We start from the raw sequence: 25525 nt of genomic DNA on the forward strand, positions 1-25525 counted from the left end.
GTGAATGGGAGCCACTGAGCCGGAGCGAACACTAGCCCTCTCCAGGAACCAAAGAACTGTACGCCCTGTGACGGCAACGGCGGGCTTTGAGTGCCGCACTGAGTCCTCCCGCCTCCGTTCCGCTCCTTCCGGCTGCAGGACGTTCCGACTGGATACGGCGGTCCCTGGTGAGTGCGCCCGCGGGCGCTGAGGCGTTGTGCGTTTTTCACGTGGACTCCCTCTGCAGATGCTGACCGATTTCCTTTTCCATGCCGAGTTGGAGGTCCCCGCGATCCAAAGCAGCGGGGTTGTCGCTTTATTCGCGGGTTGCTGCGTCTTCTGAGAGTGTTAACTTTTGTAGATCTAGCCGTCCAAGGCCATTCGCTTGGCAGTGTCTAGCTTTTCGGTGCTTCTGGATTGTAACTCTGGGATGCCCATTGAGCGTCACTGAAATGTACTTTTCTTTTGTTTTATGTGAGACAGGGTTTCTCCGTATAGCCTTGGCTGTCCTGAACGCACTTTGTAGACCAAGCTGGCCTTGAACTCACAAAAATCCACCTTCCTCAGCCTCCCAGAGTTACAGGCGTGCGCCACCGTATCCAGCTTCAGCGCTTTATTTTGTTTTAAAGAAGGCAAAACTTACTTAATTTTAAGAATACGGTGTCTTGGAGTTGCTGTTTACTAAAGACCATGATTTTGCAGGCTACTTTGATCCTCGCCAATCCAAGCTGCTGCTTTTGTGGCTAAGAGGCCTTTATGACGGCTGCCAACTACTTTTAGGCTCTGGGAATTCAGAGACGAGAGACATTTGTTAATTTCAGAGATCTCGGTTGATTGCACGGTAAATTCTGTGTTCTGCATTTTCAGGAATGTCCACTCCCCGCTAGAGATATATACCTTGTCTCTTTAGAAAGAGAAAGAAATTAAAGAGCCACTTAAGAGCTGGTATTATAGTTTGGGGGTAAAGTTCCAATCATATTGTACAAAGCAAACCAAACAAACTCCAAAACAAAAATTAAGAACAAAATGTTGGGGTTGAGGGGGAAGAAAAATGGTTTTGACAACCTTCAAATTTTTCTGTGTATACACATATATTAACATGTTAGAAAATGGAAATAGGTTATCTCTTGATAAGTAGCAAATGGTACTTTTCAGTTTGTTTTATGTGTGTGTTGGGGGATGTTTTGCCTGTCATATTTGTGCACCATGTGCATGCAATGTCCAAGGAGGCCAGAAGGTTGTCAGGTGCCCTGGAACTGGAGTTACAAATATTTGTGGACTGCTCTGTGGTCACAGGGAATCAAATGTAGGTCCTCTGGAAGAGCAGCCAGTGCTCTTAACTGCTGAGCCATGTCTCCAGCTCCGTTTTTTTGTTTGTTTTGTTTGTTGTCACAGTACAGAGGAAAGCTGTTGTACAGTAAATGGCAGTATAATTGCTTCCAGGTCCAAAAACATTTATCTGCTTTATTGAAACATAAATTTTTGAAGCTGGAGCTGCAGTTCAGAGCATTTATGTTCTGCATGTGAAGCTCTAGGGTCAATCCCCAGTACTTACTACCCTCCTCTCCCACCAAAAACAAACAAAAAACAAAAACAAAGAGCAGTTAGTTTTGATGGTGACATCTGCTTATATCTGAAAATTAAACTTAGGCAGAAGTTTAGAGTGCAGAAGCTGCTTTGAGAGGCGCGTCTCTGAACAGATCCAAAACAAAATAGAAAGTCCCCAAAAATAGAAAGTTTAGAGTGGAGATGGCCTCTAAATGGTAAAGTAGCAAATTACAATAGAACACAGTATTCAGGTGCGGTAAGGGGCTGGGAGTGCTAGCAGAAGTGTGACCGAAAATGTCAAGCAGTTTGGTGGGGGGTAGACCTTATTCTTCTGATAATGCTGAAACTGAAACAGCTTGAGGAAGAGCTTGTTGATACAGTAAGGTTTGAGACAAAAATTGAAAAACGGAAGCCATGCCAGGGTCATTCCAGCCAGTCAGAGGGAAGAAGCTCTCCAGCATGGCTGGTTGCAGGCCCTGCCGGATGGCGGGCTACTCTGTGAAGAAGCAGGAAGGCAGCAGGAGATGGGGATGGGGCGGAGAAGGTTGGCAGTGAGGTGCAATGGCTTGGCAGGTGAGGGTTAAGGAGTCTGATTTGTAACTTGGTTAACTGGAGAGACACTGAAGATGGTGCTGCATGTTGAACCCAGGCAGACCAGGCAGACGTTCTACCCCGGAACCTTCCTAGCCCTGGCTTTAATATTTTTTTTTTTTTTTAATGAACTTTACTTTTGGCCAGTTTTAGGTTTGAAGAGAAGTGGTGAAGCTTAGTGTGGGGTTCCTATACCATCCATGCTCAGGTTCCCCTTTTAAATCAGTTAGTGTAGGGTGCTCGTTGCAACTGCCAAACCAAATTCATACAACCTTAACTTCCTTTGCCATATTCAGACAGATTTCTTTAGTTCTGCCTGGTGTCCTAGTGTCCTTTTATATCCTAATCAGACACCAGTGTGGTGTAAATTAGGCATGATGATCATAGTTCTTGGGTTCCTCCGGGCCAGTGTCTCAGGCTTATAGTCTGTGATGACCTTAACAGTTTTGAGAAGTGAGGTATTTGACATGGACTAATGAAGTGTTTTCCACACTGTCTTGGTTAGGGTTAATATTGCTACGATGGAACACTGTGACCAAAAGAAAGCAAGTTGGGGAGGAAAGGGTTCATGTGGCACATAAACTTGTACACCGAAGGAGCCAGGACAGAAACTCAGCAGGGCTTAGGGCAAGTTGACATGAAATTAGCCAGCACGCACCGTGACCCTCAATAAGGGGTGGTTTTCCTCTTACATGCTTTATGTATGGCTAGGCTTTGAGGTGGAAGGCAGCTAATTACATGTTACTGTTCAAGTATAAGTGCTATCAACATGTTTTATTTTGTGATGGGTTCCTACTATGTAGCTCTGGCTGGAATGCTGTCCGCTTTTATCACCGTTGATCACCTGGTGGACGTAGTGTTTGTCAGTTTATTCTCTGTAAAGGTGATTCTCCCCTTTTCTGTACTGCACTCCTGGGGAGCAGTCATTCATTGTAGCTCACACGGAAGTGATGAATACTTTTCTCTGCCTCCCTGCGGGGAAGCAGGTAGCCCTGTAAAAGAATAGAATTCTACAGGGAGCTTTATTTCTCTTTCCAGTTCATTTACTTATGTATGTAAGTGTGGACTTTCCCATACTTGTTGTTTGGTTACAATTATAAGCTGATACTTTGTCATGTATTTGTTGGAATTGCTCTGGTTTGGCAATTGGGAGTTCTTTCAGTTGTGTCTATGTCCCTTTATTATAGTTCCTTTAGGATTCTTCAGGTTGCAACAGACTGTCAGCTGTTTCTTAAAGGAATGTAGCCATACTTTTTATATCTATATTTTATTTGAGTTTCTTATGCCTTTACCTCCTTTCTCCACCCCAACCCCTCCAACACCCCAACACCAGGTGGAAGAGAAAGGTTAGTGGGGAGAGAGGGAGTAGCTCTCTTTGGCTACTTTTGGCTGGTTAGGGTCATTGGGTTCCTTGGGGTGTGTCCAGTCTTCATTTCAGGATATCTCTGACTACTTCTCATCAAACTGCATCAACAGCACCCAGGAGCAGCAGGGGGGTGCAGCAGCAGCTTTCTTTCAAGCCCCCAACTCTGTCTTTTCCTGGCATTTATTTCCTCTCCAGAATTCTCAGAATTAAACTATCAGCAGCCTGCAAAGCGCTCCTCTCAGAGCCCGCATGAGGCAAATGGTCTGCTGCTATGGACACTCTGAAGTAGCCCCATATCCCATACCTGAGACTAAAACAAAAACATGTTTAACAATCGTAACTGAGTTTTAAAGACACCGCAACTTCTACTACAAAGGAGCCCTCATGGTTCCTTTGAAGAGAGTGCTATTCATAGCCTCTATCTGAGCACAGGGTGAGTTTGTTGCTGCTGGGTGTAAGTGATTTAGTTCCTTTCAGCCGAGTGAGCCCGTGTACACATACATGCAGGGGTAGGCATGGGGGTAGCCCTGGCAGTTGACTGGGTAAGAAGTCGTCGAGGGGAATGAGGCAGGGGAATCTTACAGCTCTGATGGGCTATCAGTCAGGTGCTTCTTTTGATTCAGGTTTCACAGAGCGAAGACGGACTAATGATTGTTCAAAAAGTACAGATTATATCATTTTGTCTTCAGACATACGTTTGATTTTTCATTACATGTCCAGAGTTACAAGTTCAGGCACAGTCACAAAAATAAAAGTGACAGCCAGACATGGTGTCACACTCCTATAATCCCAGCACTCAGGGAGGCAGATCTCTGTGAGTCCAAGGCCAGTATAGTCAACAGAGTTGAGTTCCAGCACAGCCAAAGCTACACAGAGAGACCCTGTCTTGAAAACAAAAACAATGAACAAATAGAACAGATTTTATTTTTCTTATAGCCCTATAGCTCCAATTCAAAGAATCTAAAGAATGTTTCCACCAAAGCAAACACATTTACTATGTGATAGCCTGCTTTTAGGCTGGCAGTATTTGCAGTTTTATAGCATTCCAGACAAATAGAAAACATTTGAACTGGTCTTTTTTTTTTTTTTAATGAATAGCAAATATTAATACTTAGCTCCTTTTATTTATATCCTTTCATTATCTATGCTGTTAAGTAGGGAAAGTTATTTTAGTCAATCTATATTACTTGCTGAGTTCTATTCCTCCAGAGGCATACCTTGTACAGTCCTCTATCTTTAAACTACATTTTTCAGAATTTTAAATGTATTGTTAAAAAAAAAAAAAAGGCCTTAATCTGTTGTCAATTCTTCTGGCCAGTCAGAGTGTGTCAACTGTCTCTACCTTTACCCTGTTCCAACTGCACTGTTTGAGTTTGCGTAGGGGTTGGTCTCCCAAGAGGGTTTCTGGAGTCATGGCCTCATTTAGAAATTCCTAACTTAGTGCTTATCAGAGTCTCCAAGGCACAACGAAGACTTCCAGACAGGTCCAGGTAAAGTTTATTTCCCAAAACCCAGAAGGGATAGCAAGTTTAGGACTGTCATAAAAAGACTCAGACATAATTTTCTCAGGAAAAGACATAAAATGAGCCATAATGCAGAAAGTCCCCAAGAATGCAACACGCAGAGACCAAAACCTAAAAGTGAGAGACAGTGACAACGATCACAGCATTTGAAGGCTCAGCTTTGCTGGGACTGTGTCAAACAGCTATGGTGGCTTCATGACATTCACTGTTTACAGTGGGTATAGCTGTGCCACGTCTCTAATATATCTGTGTGCATCGGTGGCTGTGGGAAGCTAAACACAGCCAGCTTTAATGCGTTATACTGGGACTAGACCAGCCTGCCTGCCTTTTTCTTTTTTGAAGAGTAACTTTCCTCTTCAGCAATAATCTGGCCTTTTCAAAGATTTTAAGCAGGGAGATGACTTTCTTCTGTGACAGACAAAACAAACAAGTGACAACAACAAAAACAGAGCAGGAGTAGAAAGCAGGGACTTTGTTGAATCTACACTGAATGAGTTGGATTTACAAATATTGCTTAACTTGGGAAAAGTGTGAGAAAGTAGCTTGGCATTTAATTAATTTAGCTGCTTGGCAGTTTTTCCGAGGTTCAGCTCTTCTCAGGTGACATCCTGGATGATTCTTTCAACTGTTACTTCATTGATATCACAAAAAAAAAGGGGGGGGGGTTATAGACCTTGTGAGCTAGAATCTGGTCAGGATGAAGTATAGCACTTACCCTTTCTAGGGGTGTGGAGCCAATATTTCTGACGTTATATAAAATAGCTTACTTGTAAGATAGGTACTGTTGTCTTTAGGAGGAGAATGGTTCACGTGAGTGTCTGTCCAAAGTGCATGTTCTGTTCATGAACCTCATCTGTCTGCTCTCATTGTGCATTAGGCTATCCCTATTTCACGCCTATCTGAATAAATATAACTTTTTTGAGGTTACAGAAGAATCATTTTTAAAAATACAAATAGGTAAAAAAGTGACCTATGTTTGTGTGTGCGTTATGCATAGTGGTGTGTGTGCATATGTGTGCACATGTATGTGGAAGCCAGAGATACCTTCCTTAGGCATCCTCCATCTTATTTTTGAGACGGGTCTCACAACCTGGAGCTTTTCAATTTAGGTAGGCTGTCTGTCCAGCATGCTCCATGAACCTGCCCTTCCACTCCAGTGTTGGGGCTATAGACTCAGGCCACCATTCCTGGCTTTTCTGTAGGTCCTGGCTGTTTGAACCCTGTTCCCATGCTTGCACAAAAGTACCTTAGCAACCGAGCCATTTCTTCAGCCCCAAATGCTCATCTCTTTTTGTAAAAAAAAAAAAAAGAAAAGAAAAGAAAAGAAAAAATGTTAATGATCTATCAAAAATGCATTGGACTGCTAGCTAGGAGAACTGGGTTGGAGTACATGTACTTTTTTTTTTTTTTTCTGGTTTGCACTGTGTAATCCAGGATGGCCTGGAACTCGGTCTTCCTGCCCCAGCTCTCCAGCTGTAGAATTACGGGCATGTGTCACCAGTGCCCATCTGTGCATAGTCTCTTAATGGCTGGATATCTGGGGTAAATGATGGCTCTGGAAGTCATTTTCCTTAGGTGTGAAATAAAAGGGTATTTGGTTCTGATTCTGAGAGGTGGAATTTCTTCAGTCCTGTCTAGTTTCACATTTTTTTGTGATTTCTCTGTCAAAGAAAAATGGCCCAAATATTTTTTATACTCTTGACAAGTCTTGGTGATAGAAACCCCCATTCCTCAGTTTTGTGGAATGAACGTAGACTCTAAGCTCACTAGATAAAAACAGGATTGCTTAATGTATAATGACTGCCTATGGTCTTACCACTAGAGGGGGGAATCTGCCCGTTTGTAATGTATTTGACCAGCAATCTGTTTCCTACTTCTCAGCCTCTGAAGAGAAGAATTGCTACACTATGGCTGGGGTTTTGCGCTCGGTATTTCAGAGGCCTCCAGACAGATTACAGGTAAGTTTTTTGTTTCTCATATAGCTAGGGCTGACCTCAAACTCACTGTGTAGCTGAGGGTAACCTTGAACCTGCCTCCACATCCCCAGTGCCCAGTTTCATGCTGGGAACTCAGGGCTTCACGCATGCCAGGCAAGCACTGTGCCAGCTGAGCTACATCCTTAGCCCAGGAGGTTGTTTTTTGTTGTTGTTGTTGTTCCTCTCATTTTGATTACAAAACACAAAAGTAAGTTAATATAAGTTAATTGGTTTATGTTTGTTCTGTTTGTCTTGTGCTAGAGCTCAGAGCCTTGCAAACACAGGCCACACATTCTGCTTGAGCTACACCCCAGCCCTTGTTTATTTCTGTATTATGTGCTAATTTCTCTGAGGATTTTCTACCACCAGCCATCTCTTCCTGTAGGTCAGGCTGATTAAAAAGCTAATGCTGAGTCCCTTAGTTTCTTCTAATGTTACAGTTTTATGGGAAACCCTTCAATTATGAAAAGAGTACATCTTCAATCACAGGAGGTCAGGTAAACATAGAAAAAGCAGAAGCTAAGCCATCTCCTGAAGATAAGAACTATGTTAGCATTTTCCTCCTAGCGTTTAGAGAGTACAGTGGGATAAGTAATGTACATGAGGAGACCAGACTGGGCACAGACCCAGACATAGACTGGTTACCGGTACGGACCAGCTCCTGGCTGTAGCGGCTGGAACTGTCAGCTACTTCTAGTTAGCTTATGAATTCAGTAGGATTTCCTTTTTGGTACTTTGGGAACTTATCCCCTGGGAGGATGTGTGTTTCTAAGCCACAGAAGTCAGTTTTGAAGCCCAGGATCTCTGGCATATGAAAGGCCAGGCTCCTTCTCTTACACCATCCAGACTCACTCTAGCTGTTGGGGTCAGTTCAGGGAATGCTAGAAGAGAAAGGCTGTGGTGAGTCCCTATTTCCAACAGCAAGAGTGAAGACAAGGTGTAAGCTGTGCCTGATGGACTGTTAGGAAGAGCTCGCTGTGGCTTTGAGTGTTTGATGCTTTTGAGAGAGTGTCGTACCCTGTAGGCCGGTCCCAAACTTGAAGCACTCTTCTTACCTCAGCCTCTCAAGTGCTGGGATTATAGGTGTGAGCCACCGCCCCTGCCTCGTTTCAGATTTCTTTTGTAGAATTTTGTTGAATGTAAATTATCGCATGCCGCCCCGTATAAAAATTGCTAAACCACGGCCTTGAGGGCAGATTCAGGGGTCATGACTTACCTTATAAATAAATTTTTTGAAACAGCCACTCCCATTTGTTTGCATAGCACCTGCTACTATGGTCATCCTGTGTTGGCAGAGGCGAGTCTTGGCAGTAGAGACTGAGTAGCTCCAGAGGTGGAAATATTTGCCTCTGGTCACTTCGAGAAGGAAGTTGTCAACCACTGGCCTGGAAGTCTACGTGTGTGTGCTTTTTGCTTTGCCATCTATTAGTGCATAAATGAGATGTATCTATTCAGTGAGGAAGCCGAGTTAAACATGGGCTGTCGTAGATTACGTCAGAGCAGACATTTGTCCTCTGATGTCTGATAGGTACAGATTTTCACACTAGAAAGAGTTCTAAATAACAAATGTTTTCTGCTTCAGACTGTGAAAAAAGGTATGGAATCTCTCATTGGTACAGATTGGATTCGTCACAAATTTACCAGATCAAGAATCCCAGATAAAGTAAGACCTATTTCTTTCTAAAGATACCAATTGTACAAATTGCAAATTATTTGCAAATTCCTTGCAGTGTGTGTATGTGTTACATTGTGTCTGTTTCCTTGTGCACACGTGTATGCAGATGCCCAGGTTTTGTGTGGGGAGGTCTAAAAGACAATTCTGTGGAGTCAGCTCTCCTAACATCATGTGGCTCCTGGAGAATGGAGCTCCAGTCAGACACGGCAGCAAGCACACACACCCCAGTGCTGGCTCACAGCCTGCTAGTGCAAGTTTTCTGCTGGGTTGCATGGGCACACAGATGCAGCATAGACTTTGACACACTGCAGGATGGGGGCTGTTCTGCTCCTCGTCCCACCAGCTTTCAGAGGAATGGGCTTTTATACTTCTGGGTCTGTGTGTCCCCGCTATGGCTTTCCCTGTATATGTTGTGGTTTTTATTGTCCTGAGAAAACAGTGAAGCCTCCTTTTGAGGCCATCAGTGTGTGACTTCATTTTCACTTCCTGTGTCAACTGTTGGTGCTTCAATCTCTGAGTTTTGTTTTATTTGTTGTTTGTTGATTTATTTTTAATTTTAGATAACAATGGACTATGATCGCCATTGATTTTTTTTGTTGTTTTGTGTTGTTTTCATTTTGTTTGGGTTTTACTTGCTTTTTAATTAATTAAAATTTATTCTGTTAAACAGTTTTATTATACAAAAGAAAATGATCAGAAAGCATGGAGGCCTCCTCTCTCCAACACTCTATTTCCCCTGATACTTGACATTTTGACTGATACAGAGCAACTGTTAAAATAGACACAGCACAGACGTGAACTGCAGCCACTGTTTACACCTGAGCTGATCTTCATGCTGTATCTCCCTGCGGACTCCACGTGGTCACTATTGCAGTGTCACATAGAAGCCTCGCACTGCCCTAAATGTCACACGTCCCTCCTGTTAATCCTCACCCGTAACTTCTAAACCCCATCGACCTGTGACTTTTTACCCACTTTCTAGTTTTACCTTTCCCAGAATCTCCCATAGTTAGAATCATACAGACTGTACATAAGGTTCTTCCAAAACTTTTCATGGCTGAATCATTTGTTTATTCTTATGGCTGAGTAGCAGTCCACCCTAAGGGTTTATATGGTTTATGTGTTCACTACTGAAGGACATCCTGCTTGCTTCCAGTTTGGGGCAAAAGCAACAGTAATAATAAAGTAATAATAAGCTATACAAGAACTATGTACTTGGTATGGCTGTCGGGTTTTGGTGTGCTGTGGAGCTATTTGGGAGCACAGTTGCATAGTAAAGAGCGTTTAACCTTATCAGGCCTGCTGGAGAAGTTGGTTGGTTGGAGGGGGATGTTTCTTGCATATGTTTCCTCCTACTGTATTTTTATTTTGTGTTTCGATCTTTACATTTTATTTTATACATATAACTGCTTTGGCTGCCTCTATGTACGTGTGTCATGTGAGGGCCTGGTGCCTGTGGAGGGCAGAAGACAGCAGCACACCCTGGTGAGCCACCCAGAGCCAGCGTGAGCACCATGTGGGTGCAAGGAACTGAACCCAGGTCCTCTACACAGCAGCAGTCACTCCTAAGAGATGGTGCAGAGCCACCTCTCTCCAGCACTCCTTTATGTGATAAAATATATAGAATAAAATTTCTGCCTAACCCTCAACTTCAGGTTTTACATTCTTCAGTTCTGGGGAGATTTGTTTATGGGAACTGTGCTTGCTGAGTCCCATTCTGAAAACCCGGAGTCTGCAATGCTCTGCATTCTCCTGCTGTCTAAATCCTTCATGTCATCTAGTTGTTCCTGCTCTTTTCAAAAGCTAAACAAACAAAACCTTCACCTATTTCTTCTTAAAGTCTGTAATTCTTAGACTGTCTGAACTATTCAGTCTGAGGTTGAGGACTACATACAGATTAGGAAGGAGATCACTATGTGATTTTGTATGTTTGTGTGTGTCCATTTTTTTAAAGAAAAGAAAATAGGCAATATATAAAAACTGTAAGTTGGAGGAGTTACCATTTCTAATTTTCCCTTTCTAGGTGTTTCAGCCTAGCCCTGAGGATCATGAAAAATATGGAGGGGATCCCCAGAACCCTCATAAACTGCATATTGTTACGAGAATAAAAAGTACGAAAAGACGTCCATACTGGGAGAAAGACACGATCAAGATGCTCGGGTTACAGAAGGTATATAGTGGCGGTTCTGACAGTCATGCCGAGTCCCAGCTGCTGCAGTCTCAGGCCACACACTGTGTGTTGTTGCTTCTTCTGTTTCAGTGTGTTACTTAAAGTGGCCTAGTTATGAGTTAGCTGAGAGAGGGTGCCCCTTCAGTTCAGTGTTTTCCTGAAATGGCGCCGCTGCCTGGTCTGTGACGCTGCTCCTCTTGTTCACAGGCGCACAGCCCTCAGATTCACAAGAACATCCCCTCAGTGAACGCAAAGCTGAAGGTGGTTAAACACTTGATTCGGATCCAGCCCCTGAAGCTGCCGCAGGGACTCCCCACAGAAGAGAACATGTCGAGCACCTGCCTCAAGAGCACTGGGGAGCTGGTCATGCACTGGCGCCTGATGCCTGTGGAACAGACCAGGTCCTGAGGCCACACACTGGAGAGAAAGAGCGGGTACTGAGGAAACCGGTCCCCTTAAAGAGTGTGCCGATCCTGTCATCTCCTTCCTGTCCATGCGGACCTTACGAGTTCTGATGTTATTACGTGGTTAAATTCTCTCCCTTTGTCCCTTAAGAATTTTACTCCATCGTGGTCAAGAGTAGCATTGTTTGAACATCTGACTTTAGGCCCTAGCACTTTAACAATTGTCATTATCTTTTTTTTTTTTTTTTTTTTTTTTTGTGAGAAACTGCTTTCTTGGGGACTAGAGAGATGACTCAGAGGTTAAAAGTGCTGGCTGTTCTTCCAAAGGTTCTGAGTTCAATTTCCAGCAACCACATGGTGGCTCCCAAACATCATACAATGAGATCCGGTGCCCTCTTCTGGCCTGCAGGCACACATGCAGGCAGAACACTGTATACATAATAAATAAATCTTGAAAGAAAGATAGGAACTACTTTCTTACTGAATTCTACAAATGTGAAAGGCTGTGTGGTAGTCAGTCCTGTGTTGCTGTAACAGAGTGCCCAAGGCTGGGCAGCTTATAGGGAAAGGGAGTTTATTTTGGTTCAAAGCACTGGAAAGTCCAGCTAGGTAGGTATCTCATCAGGACCTCCTGCAGGATCGTAGCATGATAGGTGACATCACACAGTTTTTATGTCAGTGGTAGAAGTGATCACAAGCCAGGTAGGAAACAAGCACCAGGTGTGGTGCACACACCTTTAACCCTGGCACTTGGGAGGCAGAAGCAGATGGATCTCCTAGGAGTTGAAGGCAGCCTGGTCTACATACTGAGTTCTAGGCCGCCAAGACTCTGTAGTGAGACCCTGTCTCAAACCAAACCCGAGAGAGCGGTTCTGGCCCCTGTAAGGGTCTCCATTTGCTACAGAGAGAAGCTTCTTTGACTGTGATTGCTACACTTCCCTATGGGTAGGGATAAGGGTTTGAATGCAGTTAGGAATTACAGTGCTCAAGTAATGTGGCAGGAGAAGGTCCTCCGAGACCTAGGCCCTCACCATGGGCAGCTGCTTAGGTAGTACCAGGCATGATTCTCCAGTGAGGAGATAACTGTGGGAGTAAGTCCACAACACAACTCCTGCACACGAGGCTCGGATGACATTCTGGAAGTGGGGGCAGAAAGCTTGTGAGAGCCAGAGGACGAAAAAGTTTGCTGTGAGATTTTGTCTCTTAGAAATGATAGGAAATGGCTGGAGAGATGGCTCAGAGGTTAAGAGCACTGGCTGTTCTTCCAGAGGTCCTGAGTTCAATTCCCAGCAACCACATGGTGATTCATAACCATCTATACTGAGATCTGGTGCTCAGGCACACATGCAGGCAGAATACTGTAAAAATAATAAATAAATCTTTTAAAAGAAAGAAATGATGGATAAGCTACCCCCACAATACCTACGCAATGTGTGGCTGTCCAAACAATACCTGGACAATAATACCAGGAGTCAGGCCGACGTGGAAGGGGAAGTCTCCTGGGTGGGGCAGGTGCCCACCTCTGCACAACTACAGCAATGAATGGCTTAGTTGGAGATTAACTCCCCCCACCAAAAGTCGCCCCTATTTGGTTATCTAATACATAGTGGTCAGCCCTAAAATCATCAATGTACAAGCAACACCAAACACTCAGCAGGTTATATGTAAACATGTATGCCCTTATTTCCCTGTGTATGTGTGTAACAATAATAAGGAAAAGGGCTGTCAATCTGAGGGGGAGACATGAGAGGGCTTAGAGCGGGTCGGGGAAGTGATGTCATATTTTAACTAAAGGTTGAGCAAGGAGAGTGAAGGGAGGAGGCATTAATCCCTCCTGAGTACGGTGCCCCCAGGATTAGTCACCTTCCACTGAGCCAGCTTCATGAGCATCCTGCGCTGTTGAAGCTCTGTTCATCACACAGGCATTTGGGGGGCAAACCATTCTTAAGCCAGAGCAGGATATTTGAGTGAACGCTGCTGTCAGGGAATTCCAAAGCCAGGCAAGAGAGCAAGATGCATCCAGCCGCATGAAACTCGGGGTGCAGCTCCAGCACCACCCTCTGCCTTACACCCGTGACAGGAACAGGGGTGCGTGTTTTTGAATTACAGGTATGATTTAGCCGGAACTGTATTATCGCACTCCGTCTAGATAAAACATTCACTTCTGTGTGAGTTTTTCCTGCTGGAGCAAGGGTAAGCCTGAAGGGCTTTAGCAGCTTCTCAACAGGCCATTCTGTTCTAAGCTCCCAAATGTAGTGTTAGAATTTATAATGATCCTTGATGTCAATAGTTGAGCTTGCTATTTAAAGTAACAAGTGAGACAGGTGTGGCGGTACATGCCTGTGATCCCAGCACTCTGGGAGGCAGAGGCAGGTGGATCTCTGTGAGTTCAAGGTCAGCTTGATTTATAAAGTGAGTCCAGGACAGAGAAAACCTGTCTTGAAAAACCAAAACCGAAACAAAAAAGAAAAGAAAATTGGGGCAACAGATACAGCTCAGTAAAGGGCTTGCTCTGGGACCTGGGTTTGCGCCTAAGAAACCATGTTTAAAACTGTTTTAATCATTTCATTCCCAACAGCCAAGAGGCCTGCAGCTCTGCTCTTTCATACCTTCCCGACCTGGGCACTTTACACTGATAAAGCCTCATTTGTATACTTCTTTTATATACCACCTGAATAAGTGTGGTTTTGTTTGTTTGTTTGTTTGTTTTTATGTTCTTGCTATGCAGCCCAAGCTGGCCTCAACCTCCCCAGTGCTAGGATTACAGGCACACACTATCATACATGATCCTATGCAAATCACACCCATTTGGGATTGAATGGTAGAAGAGGGAGGGGCTGGGACCTGACAGGCTTCCAGGCTGTGTCCTCCTCAGCTAGAAGACCTCTCTTAAAGCCCCATCTCTCAAAGCTTCCACCGCCTCCTCCTCTTGTCGCCAAGTTGGGACCAAGGGCTTACCATCTCGTCTTTCAGGGGGCAACTCTAGAACCAAGCTGTAGCGGTTCTGAAGTGAAAAGTGAAAAGGAAACTTTACAGTGAGAAACCTGACCCATAATCAATATCTCTACAGGAAACACAGGCCACAAATATAAAGAAAATTGAGATGGCTGAAGACACAGGACAGTTTAATGGTGCTGTATGTGGGGTTACCATCTTAGGCATTGTTCTCAGTAAATTGCTGGGGATTGGCTGCTGGGCGCCAGGCGGGAGGAGGATGGAGACGGAGACGGAGATAGTTCTAGTGTGTCTCATAGATTCTGAAGAAGCCTGGCACAGGAACCAGGGGTCACAACAGACTTGTGCTGTCTTGCCAGATTATTTCTAACATGTTATTCAGTCACATGGAAACAAGAAGCGCTGAAGCGATGTTCCCCACCTTATGACACAGACAGTGTCGGTGCCTTTCCTGTCCCTGAGCCTCTCAGAATTCTCACTTGGTCTTCCTGTTTGTGCCTACAGCTTCTCCTGGAGGTTCAGACAAGGGTTCTATTGTTCAGCAGATTGGACTAGCAAGAAACTGGACTCTCACCCTCAGGCAGGTACCTCAACTAATGGCTTCCGGAGGTGCGTGGTCTCCAGTCCCATGCCTGCGTCCTGCAGCGAGTGCTCTGCACAGCTGCCCACTGCCCTTCTGCAAGGGTGAGTCCCCTTGCGCACTAGGATGGCGGCCTCCACTGTTCATTCATTCCGCATCACGCGCCACTTTCTAACAGTGTTTTCTGTGGCCCCCCTCCACGTAAACTACTTGCACCCACATTATTGTCACAGATCTGGTTCTGAGGGAAATAAACCAAGACACCTTTACTACGTGGCCTCCCATCAGACATCTTTGTGTCAGTCAGAGCGACAACCCTGGGGAAATAGGTTCAGGGAGTAAGCCAGTGAACCACTTCCCATTTTACTTGAAGATTATCTGGCCTACATGTTAGCTATCTTGGCAATGGTGGCATCAAAGGGGCTGGTGCTGGGTGAAATTAATGCTGCCGGGGTAAAGGCCAAAAGAGATCATCCCTGAACTGCACAGCCATCTGAGGAACATCTCAGATGGACACATGCAGGGACCAGAGCAGTGGTTCAAAAGCTGGTAGAGCTTGCGCCTTGTCAAGTCCTAAGAGATGGTTGCAGGCATGGTGGCCCACTTATAATACCAGAAGCTGAGGCAGGGGGATTTCTATGAGTTTGAGGACAGCTTGGGATATAGAGACCTTTTCTCAAAAACAGTGATTCCTAGCTCTGATCTGGCCCCTTCAGGCTGAGTTGAGTGGTCCTTGGGCAGAGAACAGTTTGCCTGCCTCTTTCCAAAGTGAATAAAGGAAGGATGGTAAAATTTTGGTTCCATCTCAGAGAAGTAACAGGCAGGAAAGGCCCACCAAATACCCGAAGAAGAACAATGACAGTAATAGAGAGGAGTCACTTGGCATGGCTGCTGAAAGCGTCACAGGCCAGCACACTACCGCGACCTCTCCTGAGGAGGCAACCAAAAGCCACCACCAGCACCATCTCCTAGAGAACAGTCTCCTCCCCACCTGTTGCCCCAGATCTGGTCTGACACAGTCACATTCATGAGCAACTGGGGTAGAGACTGGGAAGGGGACAAAGGCTCACGTGTGATAGAAATCCAAAAGGCAGAGCATCATTAAAACCATGGGCTAAACTGAAGCCTGGCTGGAGCATCTACGTGCCATGTGCCATGCATGATATGCATACTGACCACTGAGAAATCACATGCATGTCTATGTATGTTTCCTAGGATCCGTATGTGAAGTTGGGTTTTTTTCCCTTTTCTTGTGATAAAGATGGAACCTGGGCCTTGCACATGCTAGGCAAGAGCTCAGCCAACTGAACTATGTCCTCGCCTCTCTTCTTTCCTTCCTTTCTTTTTGCTTGCTTTTATTAAAAATTTTGGAGATGAACTTTCTTTCATAATTATAACCATTTCTTTGCTCGTACTGGTGCAATGAGCTGCTAATCTTACACTTTGAAAGAGGGCCCAACCGAGTGCCTCACCAACATGACTCGCTCAACCTAGAAGCCGTGTCTTTTGTAGAATTTAGCTCGGGCAATAACATCATCGACTAAGTCAGCATCTATGTCTGCAGGAGTGACCATGGTCTCCATGCCCGACCTGAAGGCAGTCAGACCACCTGAAATGAAACACACGGGTTTAGATTCCAGCATCAGCTGTCAGCAGAAACAAGAAGTGAGCACCCCAGACACAGCTCACCCTCCAGGCCAAGATTCCGAAGCAGTATAAGGTTTCTGTTTTCTCCTTACATGGCCCAGATCTGACAGAGCTAATGCAAGCTTGTAACATTTTCTCATCTACTCAACAATTCACTCACAAGTTCATTCACTCATTTATTCATCCAACATGTTTCTAAAGCACCCACTATGTGCCAGAAAAGGTTCCTCACTGTGTGCAAAGTACCTGAGACCTCTCATGATTTCTCACGAGGGCTTGTGTGCACACACACACTATTCTGCCCCAGAAGTCCAGCTCCAGTCATTAATGACATAGTTAAAAAATGCGTGTTCTATGCTGGTGTCCTCGTTCCTGCCTTTGAAGACCTTGAGATGGAAACAGAAAACTCTTCACTCAGAGTTCACTCCATTAGAGAATGGAAAGCGAGAATACGTGTAAATACATAAATGCTGAGAGACAGGAATTGATGTGGTTGGACGGATAGAAAGAAAAAGGAAGTGAGTCCAAGAAGAAAAATTCTGTTTTTCTGCCCGTGGTGTCTGGCTGTATCAGTGTCTCCAAAGACAGAAAACAAATAAATAAACAAACAAATAAATAAATAGAAGAAAAGAAAAGGGAAGAAGTGGTGGGGTAGTGAGTTAGAATCTGGGAGCCACGTAACTTGAGGGGTTCCTCTGAGTTCAGCCAAACCAAAATTTTCACTTAGCCTTTTCAGAGTGAACTGAAGCTCTGAAATTTCTCTGAGTAAAAGTTTATTCAAACAATTTGAAAAATAGTAGTATTAGCTCAGGAGAGAAAAAAAAGACTATGAGAATGTAAATACTGTTTAACTATTGTATTGATGCTTAAGGTGTCATTCAATGGCTTAATGGTTGACCAGAGTTACAATTAAAAGCCATCACCTTCAGGAGGGCAAAGGATGTGAAGTCCAGCCAACTCACAGGAGGCTGACATTCTTTAGACCGGATCCCCCCTAGCCCGCCCAGTGGGGTTGCTTCCAGGGGGCCTGGGCACAGTTACTCACTGCTCACTCAGATAGCACTAGGCTTACCTTTGAGGTGCTGAACCGCATTCCAGGTGGGAAATTTCCTCTGGATTGCTTTAATCCTTTCCGCTAGAATCCCAGCAGACTGTAGAAGGTGCTCTTTGCTGTCCCAGGCACCAATGGGATGGTACATTCGCTTATCGAGCTAGAAAATGCAAACAGTCCTGTCAGTATCTGGGCAAGACGGCGCTTGCTATTCTAAGTCTCCCTGTTGTGTGCAAGTTCAGACACTGGCTTCAGCGTCTTTCTTTTGATCCATAAAAGTCCATCATAGACAAGAGAGTCAGGGAAAGACCAGTTTGGGAGAAGCTCACTAGGTGCTTTCCGATCTGGAAAGAGAGGAAAGGGGAGAAGGGGCAGAAGGAAAAATGTTCCAAAACAAATAATTAGTGTCCAAACGACAGCCGCAATGAGAACTATGCAGCTAATTCAGATATAGTGCAGCTTCTAGCCGGGCGTGGCACTAGCGGGCAGAGGCAGGAGGACCACCTCAAGCGCCAGGCCTACTCGGCCTACAAAGCAAGCATTGGGTTGGCCAGAGTTACAGTTTGAGATGCTGCCTCAAAACAAATAAAGGCCTGGGAACAAACACCCAAGTAGTTAGGCTCCCCTCCGCCCAGTAAATCCAAATGAGCAAAGGTGGTTAAAGCGGGGGTTAATTACAGCACCTCAACTCACCTTCATGAACTTTACTCATTCAGGAGCCCCAAGAGGACAATGGTTATCGCTACTGTTTATGAAAGTTAATAATAACCTTTATAAAATTTTCCCAATTGAAGTCTATAGTTCATGTTCATGTTAGATGTAGGTATATGTAGTATATGAAGATATAGGTTGATATGTGGTAGTTATGATACACAGGAAACATGTTAAGGAAGTGCCCAAATGGCTGCCTCGAATGAAACACCACGATGTGTCACTGTCGGAGAGCAAAGGGTTCTGGCTACTACATATGTCATCCCCTATGGCCAGACACTTGGGTGTTCGTTTCTACCATGGACTTCGGTTTGGGAGCTTACGCAAGATGTGAAGTCAGGTTGATGGAAAGTCTGCAGCTCCCTACCTGCATCAAGCCGAATCTCTGTCCCGTGTGGTCCCAGCCGTTCTGCAGGCCAGCTCCACCGTGGCTTTCCCTGGAGATGATGGCTGCGATGATGGCTGGGTCAATGCAGTGCCTCTGTCCTACTTCTTTGATGAGGGTCCGGTAAACTCTTACGGCTTTCAGGTCCATCTCAGCAAACATTTCCGAACCGTGGACCCCTATGCCGAAAGAAAAGAAACTCTTTCCTCTACTGCAGAAGGGGACCAGTTCCCGTTCTTCCAGTTCAGCCTCGGCTCCTGAGCATCCCCACAGCTTAGCACAACCATTCTACCAGTCCGTGGGAGCGCTAACTGCAGAATCCAGCAGGGCCGCCCACGCTGCAGGAGCTGCTGGGGCTGTCTCTCCCTCTCCTTCCTGCTGTGAGTGATGGTGTGCTGGAAGGACCAGGCGTCCGCATTTTAGGTCGGCTCTGCAGCCAGCTCTCTGTCCCAGAGGACGAGACTCCTGCTGAGTCCGTGGTCTGTGCACTGAGAACATGGGCTTGTGGATGACCTTGAAGAAGACGTGGGATTGCAAAGGAGGAAAGCGCCAAGTGCTCGCTTAGGGTACTCATGCTGCATTACTCACACTGAGCACAAGAAAACCAGAGCTGAACCTTTTATCCATGGAATGCTTTCGCTAGACACGATTTGAAAAGGATCAGTAGGAAAAAGAAAAGTGGTTTGTAAGGTTGGCTAGGATTTTACTTATTTATGTTTTTAACTTTCTGTTTGTTTGAGACAGGGTCTCAGTGTATAGCCCTGGTTGTCTAGAACTCAAAATCCAGAGCAGTGGTTCCCAACCTTCTGAAGGCTGCCACCCTTCGGTACACTTCCTCATGCCGTGAGGAATAAACCTGTTTTCATTGCCACTTTGTAACTGTAGTTCTGCTACTGCTGGGAATTGTTACAAATATCTGATATGCGAGTCCTTCAACCCCCCAAATGGGTCACGCCCCACAGGTTGAGAACGACTGATTGATAGCCGCCTGAGGTCTACTTCCCTCTGCCTCAGGAGAGCTGGGACTGAGGTGTGCCCCACCACACCCAGCCTGGTTTTTCACTTTTAATCTTGATTCATGATTGTCATTGCAGCGCTGGCACCTTTCCAAAACTACCTCCTGAGAAAAACTCTGCAAATGCTAATGGGGATGGGGCCAGGGCCCTGCTCTGGTATGGACTTACCACAGTTGATGAGGTTGTTTATGTCACAGGGGGCCCCAAAAGTCTCCATGGTCATGATGTCTCCATAGCAGCCATGGTACAGGCGATGATGTAGGTGAGGGTTCATGGAGTGAGTGAATGGGTATGAGCCCCTGGAAGTGCCTGGGAGGCAGAGTGATAATTTACGTAAACCTGTGAGAAAATGTTGCTTGACCTGGTCTCTCTCTCTCTCTCTCTCTCTCTCTCTCTCTCACACACACACACACACACACAAGCTGTGCAACAGGATACAGATCATAACTTATCCTGCTCCTTTTTCTACCAAGAATTCATCAGACAAAGCAAAAGTGATGCTTTCATATTTGATTGCAGACTTTGTTTTAATTTTCGTTTTAACTTCTGGACTTTATCAGAGCATCGTGGAAATGTGTGTGAATAGGCACATATATGTTTCCAATATATATGTATATACGTGTTTTATATATATACATATATATATATATATACATAAATATATATGTTTTTGCAGTCCCCATCAGAATGAAAGTGGCATAGGCTTTTTCTCCCTGGCGCTGGGATCAGACCCAGGGCCTTTCACACATGGAGCGCGCTCTCTAGCACTGAGCTGTGGCCCTGCCCAGCACAAGATTTAGAGCATCAAATCAGCTTCTGACATAAACATCTCTGGGGATGTAAACAGCTAAGTGAAAAATTTGCCTCTGTTTAGAAAATCAAGAAAGGTGATATGGGTAGTTATGTAGACTCTCATTCATTGTCTCCTTGGTATAAGGTAAGGCTCTGGATCCATTTAAAAACATTAGAAATAAATGAGTTAAGTTACCGTAACAACTTATGTCAAATCCATGTCTGTTTTCTACTGTGCCATTGTAACATACTTAGTTCTGTTCATGTCCCTCTGCTAAAAGAAATATGACATTATTTCCATACTGTTGTGAGCTTTTTTGAAAAAAAAAATTGTTTCAAGGCTCATTAACTTAGATTGCATTTTAATATTAATATTTTTCAAAAGTTACTTTATCAAAGGGAGTGGGGTTATCACAGGAAAAGAGGAATGAAGTTTCAACATGTTTAGTCCTCAACACACACAAAAAAATGTTGCTTTGTCAGAGAGCGTTTTTCATGCACCTGTATTAAAAAGAATCACCTTCACACTTCATTCCCTGGCCCCCATAACCTTACATGACTGTAAATATATTGACAGGCACACTGTCCTTTCACAGAGAGGCAGAATATGCCACGCTCACTCTGTAACCTCACCTCACGATATCAAAGCACCCCGGGATACTTATTAAAAATGCTTGCCCGTGGGCTCCTCATGCCAGGAGTACTGAGTCAGAACCATTAGCCCCAGGGCCAAATGGCTGTGCGTTCGAAGCATCCTCAGTTGGCTTTCACGCACACTTGAGGACCCCTGCTTTCAAGGACCCACTCCTTGTGCTCACATGAGCAGCACACAGGCTTTTAAGAGGCTGTCCATCCTTCACTTGTACACAGATAGTAGAGCGGCTCAGAATTAGTGCGGCTCTGCTCCCAACTGCCAATTAGGAGTATAAAGTTTAAAACATGTTGTTCTGTTTTTGGTCATAAGTAACTGCAAATTATTGTTCTTGGGTTGGGCTGCCATCCCCGAATTTGGAAGTGAAGACTTCTGCAGTGCTTTCTTTTCAATCTCCATGACAACCGCTTACAAAGGGCTACTGTCTTCTGAGTCTACTGTTCCCTTTTCTCTCCTTATTCTTCTATCTGTGTCTCTCTCTCTTTAAGAAAGATTATCACTCTGTAGCCCAGGCTAGCTGGGATTCACTATGGAGCCCAGGCTAATTTCAGACTTGTGCTAATTCTGTGCATCACCCTGCTGAGTGTTGAGATTCAGGTGTGAGCCACCACACCGGGTTTCCTCGCTTCTTGGTCACAGTCCCTTACTGTCCCACTATCCGCCTCCAGTACCAGAGTTCAATTCCCAGCACCCACACAGTGGTTCTCAAACATCTGCTATTGCTATTGCAGTTTTAGGATGTCCAATGGTCTCTTCTTCTCCCCTGCCCCCCCCATGAGGTACACAGATGTACACCTGCAGGCAAAACGCCATGCACATCAGATAAAATAATCGTTCAAAAATTGAAAAGAGCCTTTCGTTCTGGCCTCACTGACTAGCTCGCGCTCTCCCAATCACTGCTCCGGCATTCACCAGAGTGCTTTTACTAAGTCACACCTTCTGGCAGGCTCCCTTGTCAGATCAAATCACCGTCCATCACTCATTTCCCCCAAGCCCTTCAGGTCTGAACTTCCCAGAAAGATGTGAACTCCTCCTAACTTCCCACTTGAGTGGCTTTTTCCCTACATACTCTCATTTAGTAACTGCTATGCACCGCCTGGCGTCGAGAGCTCTCTCCGCCCGTCGTGACTCTCGAGTGGTTCCACAGCCCTCTTTATAAGAAGCCCAGCCAGACGAGCACATTGTCAGAAAGTAGGCAGACCAATTAGGAGTTAATCATTTGAGATCCCCACTAATACCTCCTTTGTGTGCTTAGCAAGCAGAAGGCGCTCTTAAAAGGGAAAGAGCAAAAGCAGCCGGGCCAGGCAGGGGTGGTACACACCTTTAGTCCCAGCACTCAGGTGGAGGCCAACCTGGTCTACTGGGCAAGTTCCGGGGCATCCAGGGCCACACAGAGAAACTCTGTCTCGAAGAGCAAAACAAAACACAAAGCCAATGGTCCGGGATAGGACGGTGGCTCAGCTCTGTGTTTATCGGGCTAGCTCGACAGACAGCCTAGCCAAATCAGAACCTCAGCTTCAGTGAGAGACCCTCACTCATTAAAATAAGGTGGAAGGTGATGGAGGAGGACACTTGATGTCAGTTCTGACCTCTCCCTGTGTGTGTGTTCGAGTGCAGGCACACACACGCATACTGGTACACACGTACACACATACATGGACACACACAAAGCAAAGCAATAGGCGACTGGTTGATAGGCGAGCAGGACAGGAGAGCCCCCTCTTCAGCAGCATGTAATCGTTCTTCTGATGATGCTAGAAAACAGACACCCTGAGAGTAAGGAAAAATGTCCGCCAACGACTTACCAATGAGGGCAGCAAGTCCCCAGAACACCACCAAGGGTACCATGGCTGTGACTCTGACGCTTCGAAACCTGTTCTGGTCTGAAATAGAGACAGATTAATTTCAAAACGGGTTTCTTAACAGGAAGTTCCTGTCACTTAAACAATAAATTGAAAAGTTTAGAATCATTTCCAGCTAAGCTCTGTTTCCCGGCCCCAGCATTCCTGCAACCATAGGCATGCGTGTCTTTAGGACGCACTATAGTGTTACAACTTACACATGCTAACCACATGCAGTTAGCAGAGCAGAGCGTGGTTGTATGCTGTCTCTTCCCAAATGGGTTCTTCCTGTCTCATTCCTAAGCATCCTCTATGTTTTCACAAGACGCGAGAGAGCTGCCGCTTACCTCCCTCACTCGCTCCCAGGGAAATCTTCCCGTCGCTGAAGAAGCCCTTAGTGGCAGCAACCTGCAGATTAAGATTTCACACGGTGATGATGGCTGTCACATGGGTGTGGCAGCTGGGGACTCCATCAGGCAGAGAGGCTCCGTGCCTCCGGCTTCACCCAGCTGAGCAAACCTCAGTGAGGCTCCACCACTGAGAAGGAAGCCTTTAACCGCCGGCGCCCAGACTCACCTGCCTCGTCTGCTTTCGTCCTGTAGCAGTGATTGGTAGAGGAGCTTTATATACGATTTCAAGGCCCGTCTTTAAACTGCCGACCTCATTAGACCTGATTGGAGTAGTACTTTGGATTTAGGTGGCCCCTTTAATAAAATGACTTCAAAGTGTTTGTTGACCACAGTGAATTAACGAATCTAATAATCCCCCAGGCGGCACTGGAGGAGCCTATTTGATGGATCATTTCGGGATACCTAAAATGATATTAGGCACATGTCTTCTGAATTTGAGAATAAGATGCTGATTAAACAGGATACACTAGCTCACTTCTGAACGGATAATTCACCTGAAATGCTGATTTCTACTTTTTAGTATCACAGGATTCCCGTACAAAGATATCACACAATCTTACGCCAGTAAGTCATCTGACTGGGATAAGTGAACTTGGCTCCTGGCTCCAAGTTCACCTCTAACAGGGTAGCTACTTGCTACAAAGTTGGCACTAGCAATCTGAGTGCTCACTGCCCCCATTATTTTCTGTGTGCATGCGTGCGTGTGTGTGTATGTGTAGAGGCCATAGGTCAATATCATTGCATCTTCTTTTTTTACCTTCTGCATTGTTTTCTGAGGCAGGGTCTCTTGCTGAACCTGAAGTTCACTAATTAGCATCCGGCCTCCTAAACATGAGGAGAGCAAATGCACGCCACTGTGCCCAGCGTCTTACACGAGTGCTGGGACTCTGAACTCAGGAACCATTCTTTGCATGCTCGGCACATTGCTGGTTGAGCCCTCTCTTTAGCTCTGTCATGCCCCAAACTTTCTAAGGAAGTAGGAGAAAAGAGTTTTGCTGGGAGTAAATATATCATCAAGGCGACAGTATCTTTTTTTTTTTCCTCTTGCACTTATAAGAGATGAAAACCCAGGAAAGGAAAGAGCATCCTCGTCCTCGTGCTAAGTAAAACACATCCCACCAGAGTGGAGGAAGAAGTCAGCCTAGATCCCTTGGTACATCAGAGATGTTTTTGAGACCCCACACGATTCTTCCATCCAACAGGATATGGATGAAAAATGGACCGAGCTTAGTGACATCCCAGTTTCCCAGGAAAACAGCAGCGCCCAGGAGAAGTTGCCTACACTCTTGTACACTGAGATACAGGGACTCATCTCTGTATCTCAGGACTCCGACTTCTGTCCTGTGCACTTTCCTGCAAACAGTGCATCCAGGAAGGCGAGGCTGGGATGCTCTGAGCTGACGGGTGATCCCTGATCCCTGCCACGGGTCTCAGGGCGGTGACTCACGGAGGGCCTGCTCTCTGTCCATGGCCAACACTGCAGTCGGGCTGCTCATTAATGATGGGTTTGCACAAGGCTAGCTGCCCCGAGGCGGCCTCCAGAAACGTGGAGTTATCACCGGCAGCAATGCCAACAATGCCACTGCACAGGTCACACTGAGGCACTGTGTTCGTGGCCTACCCAAGTGCTGGCCAGGGATGTGCTCTGCAGCTGATATGAGGCTTCCTGGACAAACAGAACGAGAAAGTTCAGGAAAGGCAGAAGAGGAGATGGAGCAAGAATTTAAAGCTGAAACCAGGGGGAGGCTCGTGCGGCCCCTAGGTGCCCCTAGAAATCACCAGCATCCCTGGAATACTGTTAAACAGTTAAACCCAGGTTCTCCCCAGCTCCAGAAGCGATGCTGTGCCGAGGCTCACGACGGCTGCTCCCTTCGCTCCCTCTCTCAACTGTCGTTTTCAGCTGTGAATCATTCTGCTTTGCTCTAACTGTGGAGGGTGGGGTGGGGGGCTTATTTGATAGCAGTCAAATGCCAGAGTCCTCTATACTTAGAGTATTCTGTCCCTCGGTAGCCCTGGGGGCAGGTATTACTACTTCAGAGATAAGGAAGCCGGGACTCAGAAAAGGCTTATCAAAAATGGCACGCTAACTGCGGGCAGAGTCAGGACTGGAACTCGGGTCCCTCATTTTTTCCACAACAGCAGAGGAATCTGTCTCCAAACTAACAAGCCAGCAGAGCAGCTGTCACAGCAGCTCCCAAGCCGTCTGCACACGAAGCCTCACCTGCATTCTGAATAAATAACAGCAGCCGGTAC

General features: G+C 45.6%; 2 protein-coding genes across 2 annotated transcripts; one reads left to right on the forward strand and one right to left on the reverse strand.

Annotated features, from left to right (window-relative positions):
* Window positions 1–28: 28 nt before the first annotated feature.
* Window positions 29–11693, forward strand: Mrpl30 (mitochondrial ribosomal protein L30). The gene is made up of 5 exons (XM_021636023.2): window positions 29–167; window positions 6889–6965; window positions 8566–8646; window positions 10682–10828; window positions 11036–11693. The coding sequence occupies exons 2-5, from the start codon at window positions 6915–6917 to the stop codon at window positions 11234–11236; spliced, it is 480 nt and encodes a 159-aa protein (XP_021491698.1). The 5' UTR covers window positions 29–167; window positions 6889–6914; the 3' UTR covers window positions 11237–11693.
* A 2649-nt stretch (window positions 11694–14342) lies between these two features.
* On the reverse strand, window positions 14343–24089 carry Lyg2 (lysozyme g2). Its single transcript, XM_021636025.2, has 7 exons — window positions 24030–24089; window positions 23210–23270; window positions 22827–22904; window positions 19746–19886; window positions 18544–18740; window positions 17487–17625; window positions 14343–16376 (listed from the first exon to the last, which is right to left on the reverse strand). Exons 1-7 carry the CDS (start codon window positions 24087–24089, stop codon window positions 16258–16260), a joined length of 795 nt encoding a protein of 264 aa, XP_021491700.2. The 3' UTR covers window positions 14343–16257.
* Window positions 24090–25525: the final 1436 nt, after the last annotated feature.

Source organism: Meriones unguiculatus, chromosome 16 (assembly GCF_030254825.1).
Source record: "Meriones unguiculatus strain TT.TT164.6M chromosome 16, Bangor_MerUng_6.1, whole genome shotgun sequence".
Classification (NCBI taxonomy): Eukaryota; Metazoa; Chordata; class Mammalia; order Rodentia; family Muridae; genus Meriones; species Meriones unguiculatus.

Excerpts from the sequence above, each read along its gene's own strand:
- Lyg2 (XM_021636025.2), bottom strand. The coding sequence starts at position 24,089 with ATGCTAATTAGTGAACTTCAGGTTCAGCAAGAGACCCTGCCTCAGAAA. Across the intron at positions 22,905-23,209 it reads CCTGGGAGCGAGTGAGGGAG|ACCAGAACAGGTTTCGAAGC; the intron begins GTAAGCGGCAGC and ends TCTCTATTTCAG. Across the intron at positions 19,887-22,826 it reads GGGACTTGCTGCCCTCATTG|GCACTTCCAGGGGCTCATAC; the intron begins GTAAGTCGTTGG and ends TCTGCCTCCCAG.
- Mrpl30 (XM_021636023.2), top strand. The coding sequence starts at position 6,915 with ATGGCTGGGGTTTTGCGCTCGGTATTTCAGAGGCCTCCAGACAGATTA. Across the intron at positions 6,966-8,565 it reads GGCCTCCAGACAGATTACAG|ACTGTGAAAAAAGGTATGGA; the intron begins GTAAGTTTTTTG and ends TTTCTGCTTCAG. Across the intron at positions 8,647-10,681 it reads GATCAAGAATCCCAGATAAA|GTGTTTCAGCCTAGCCCTGA; the intron begins GTAAGACCTATT and ends TTCCCTTTCTAG.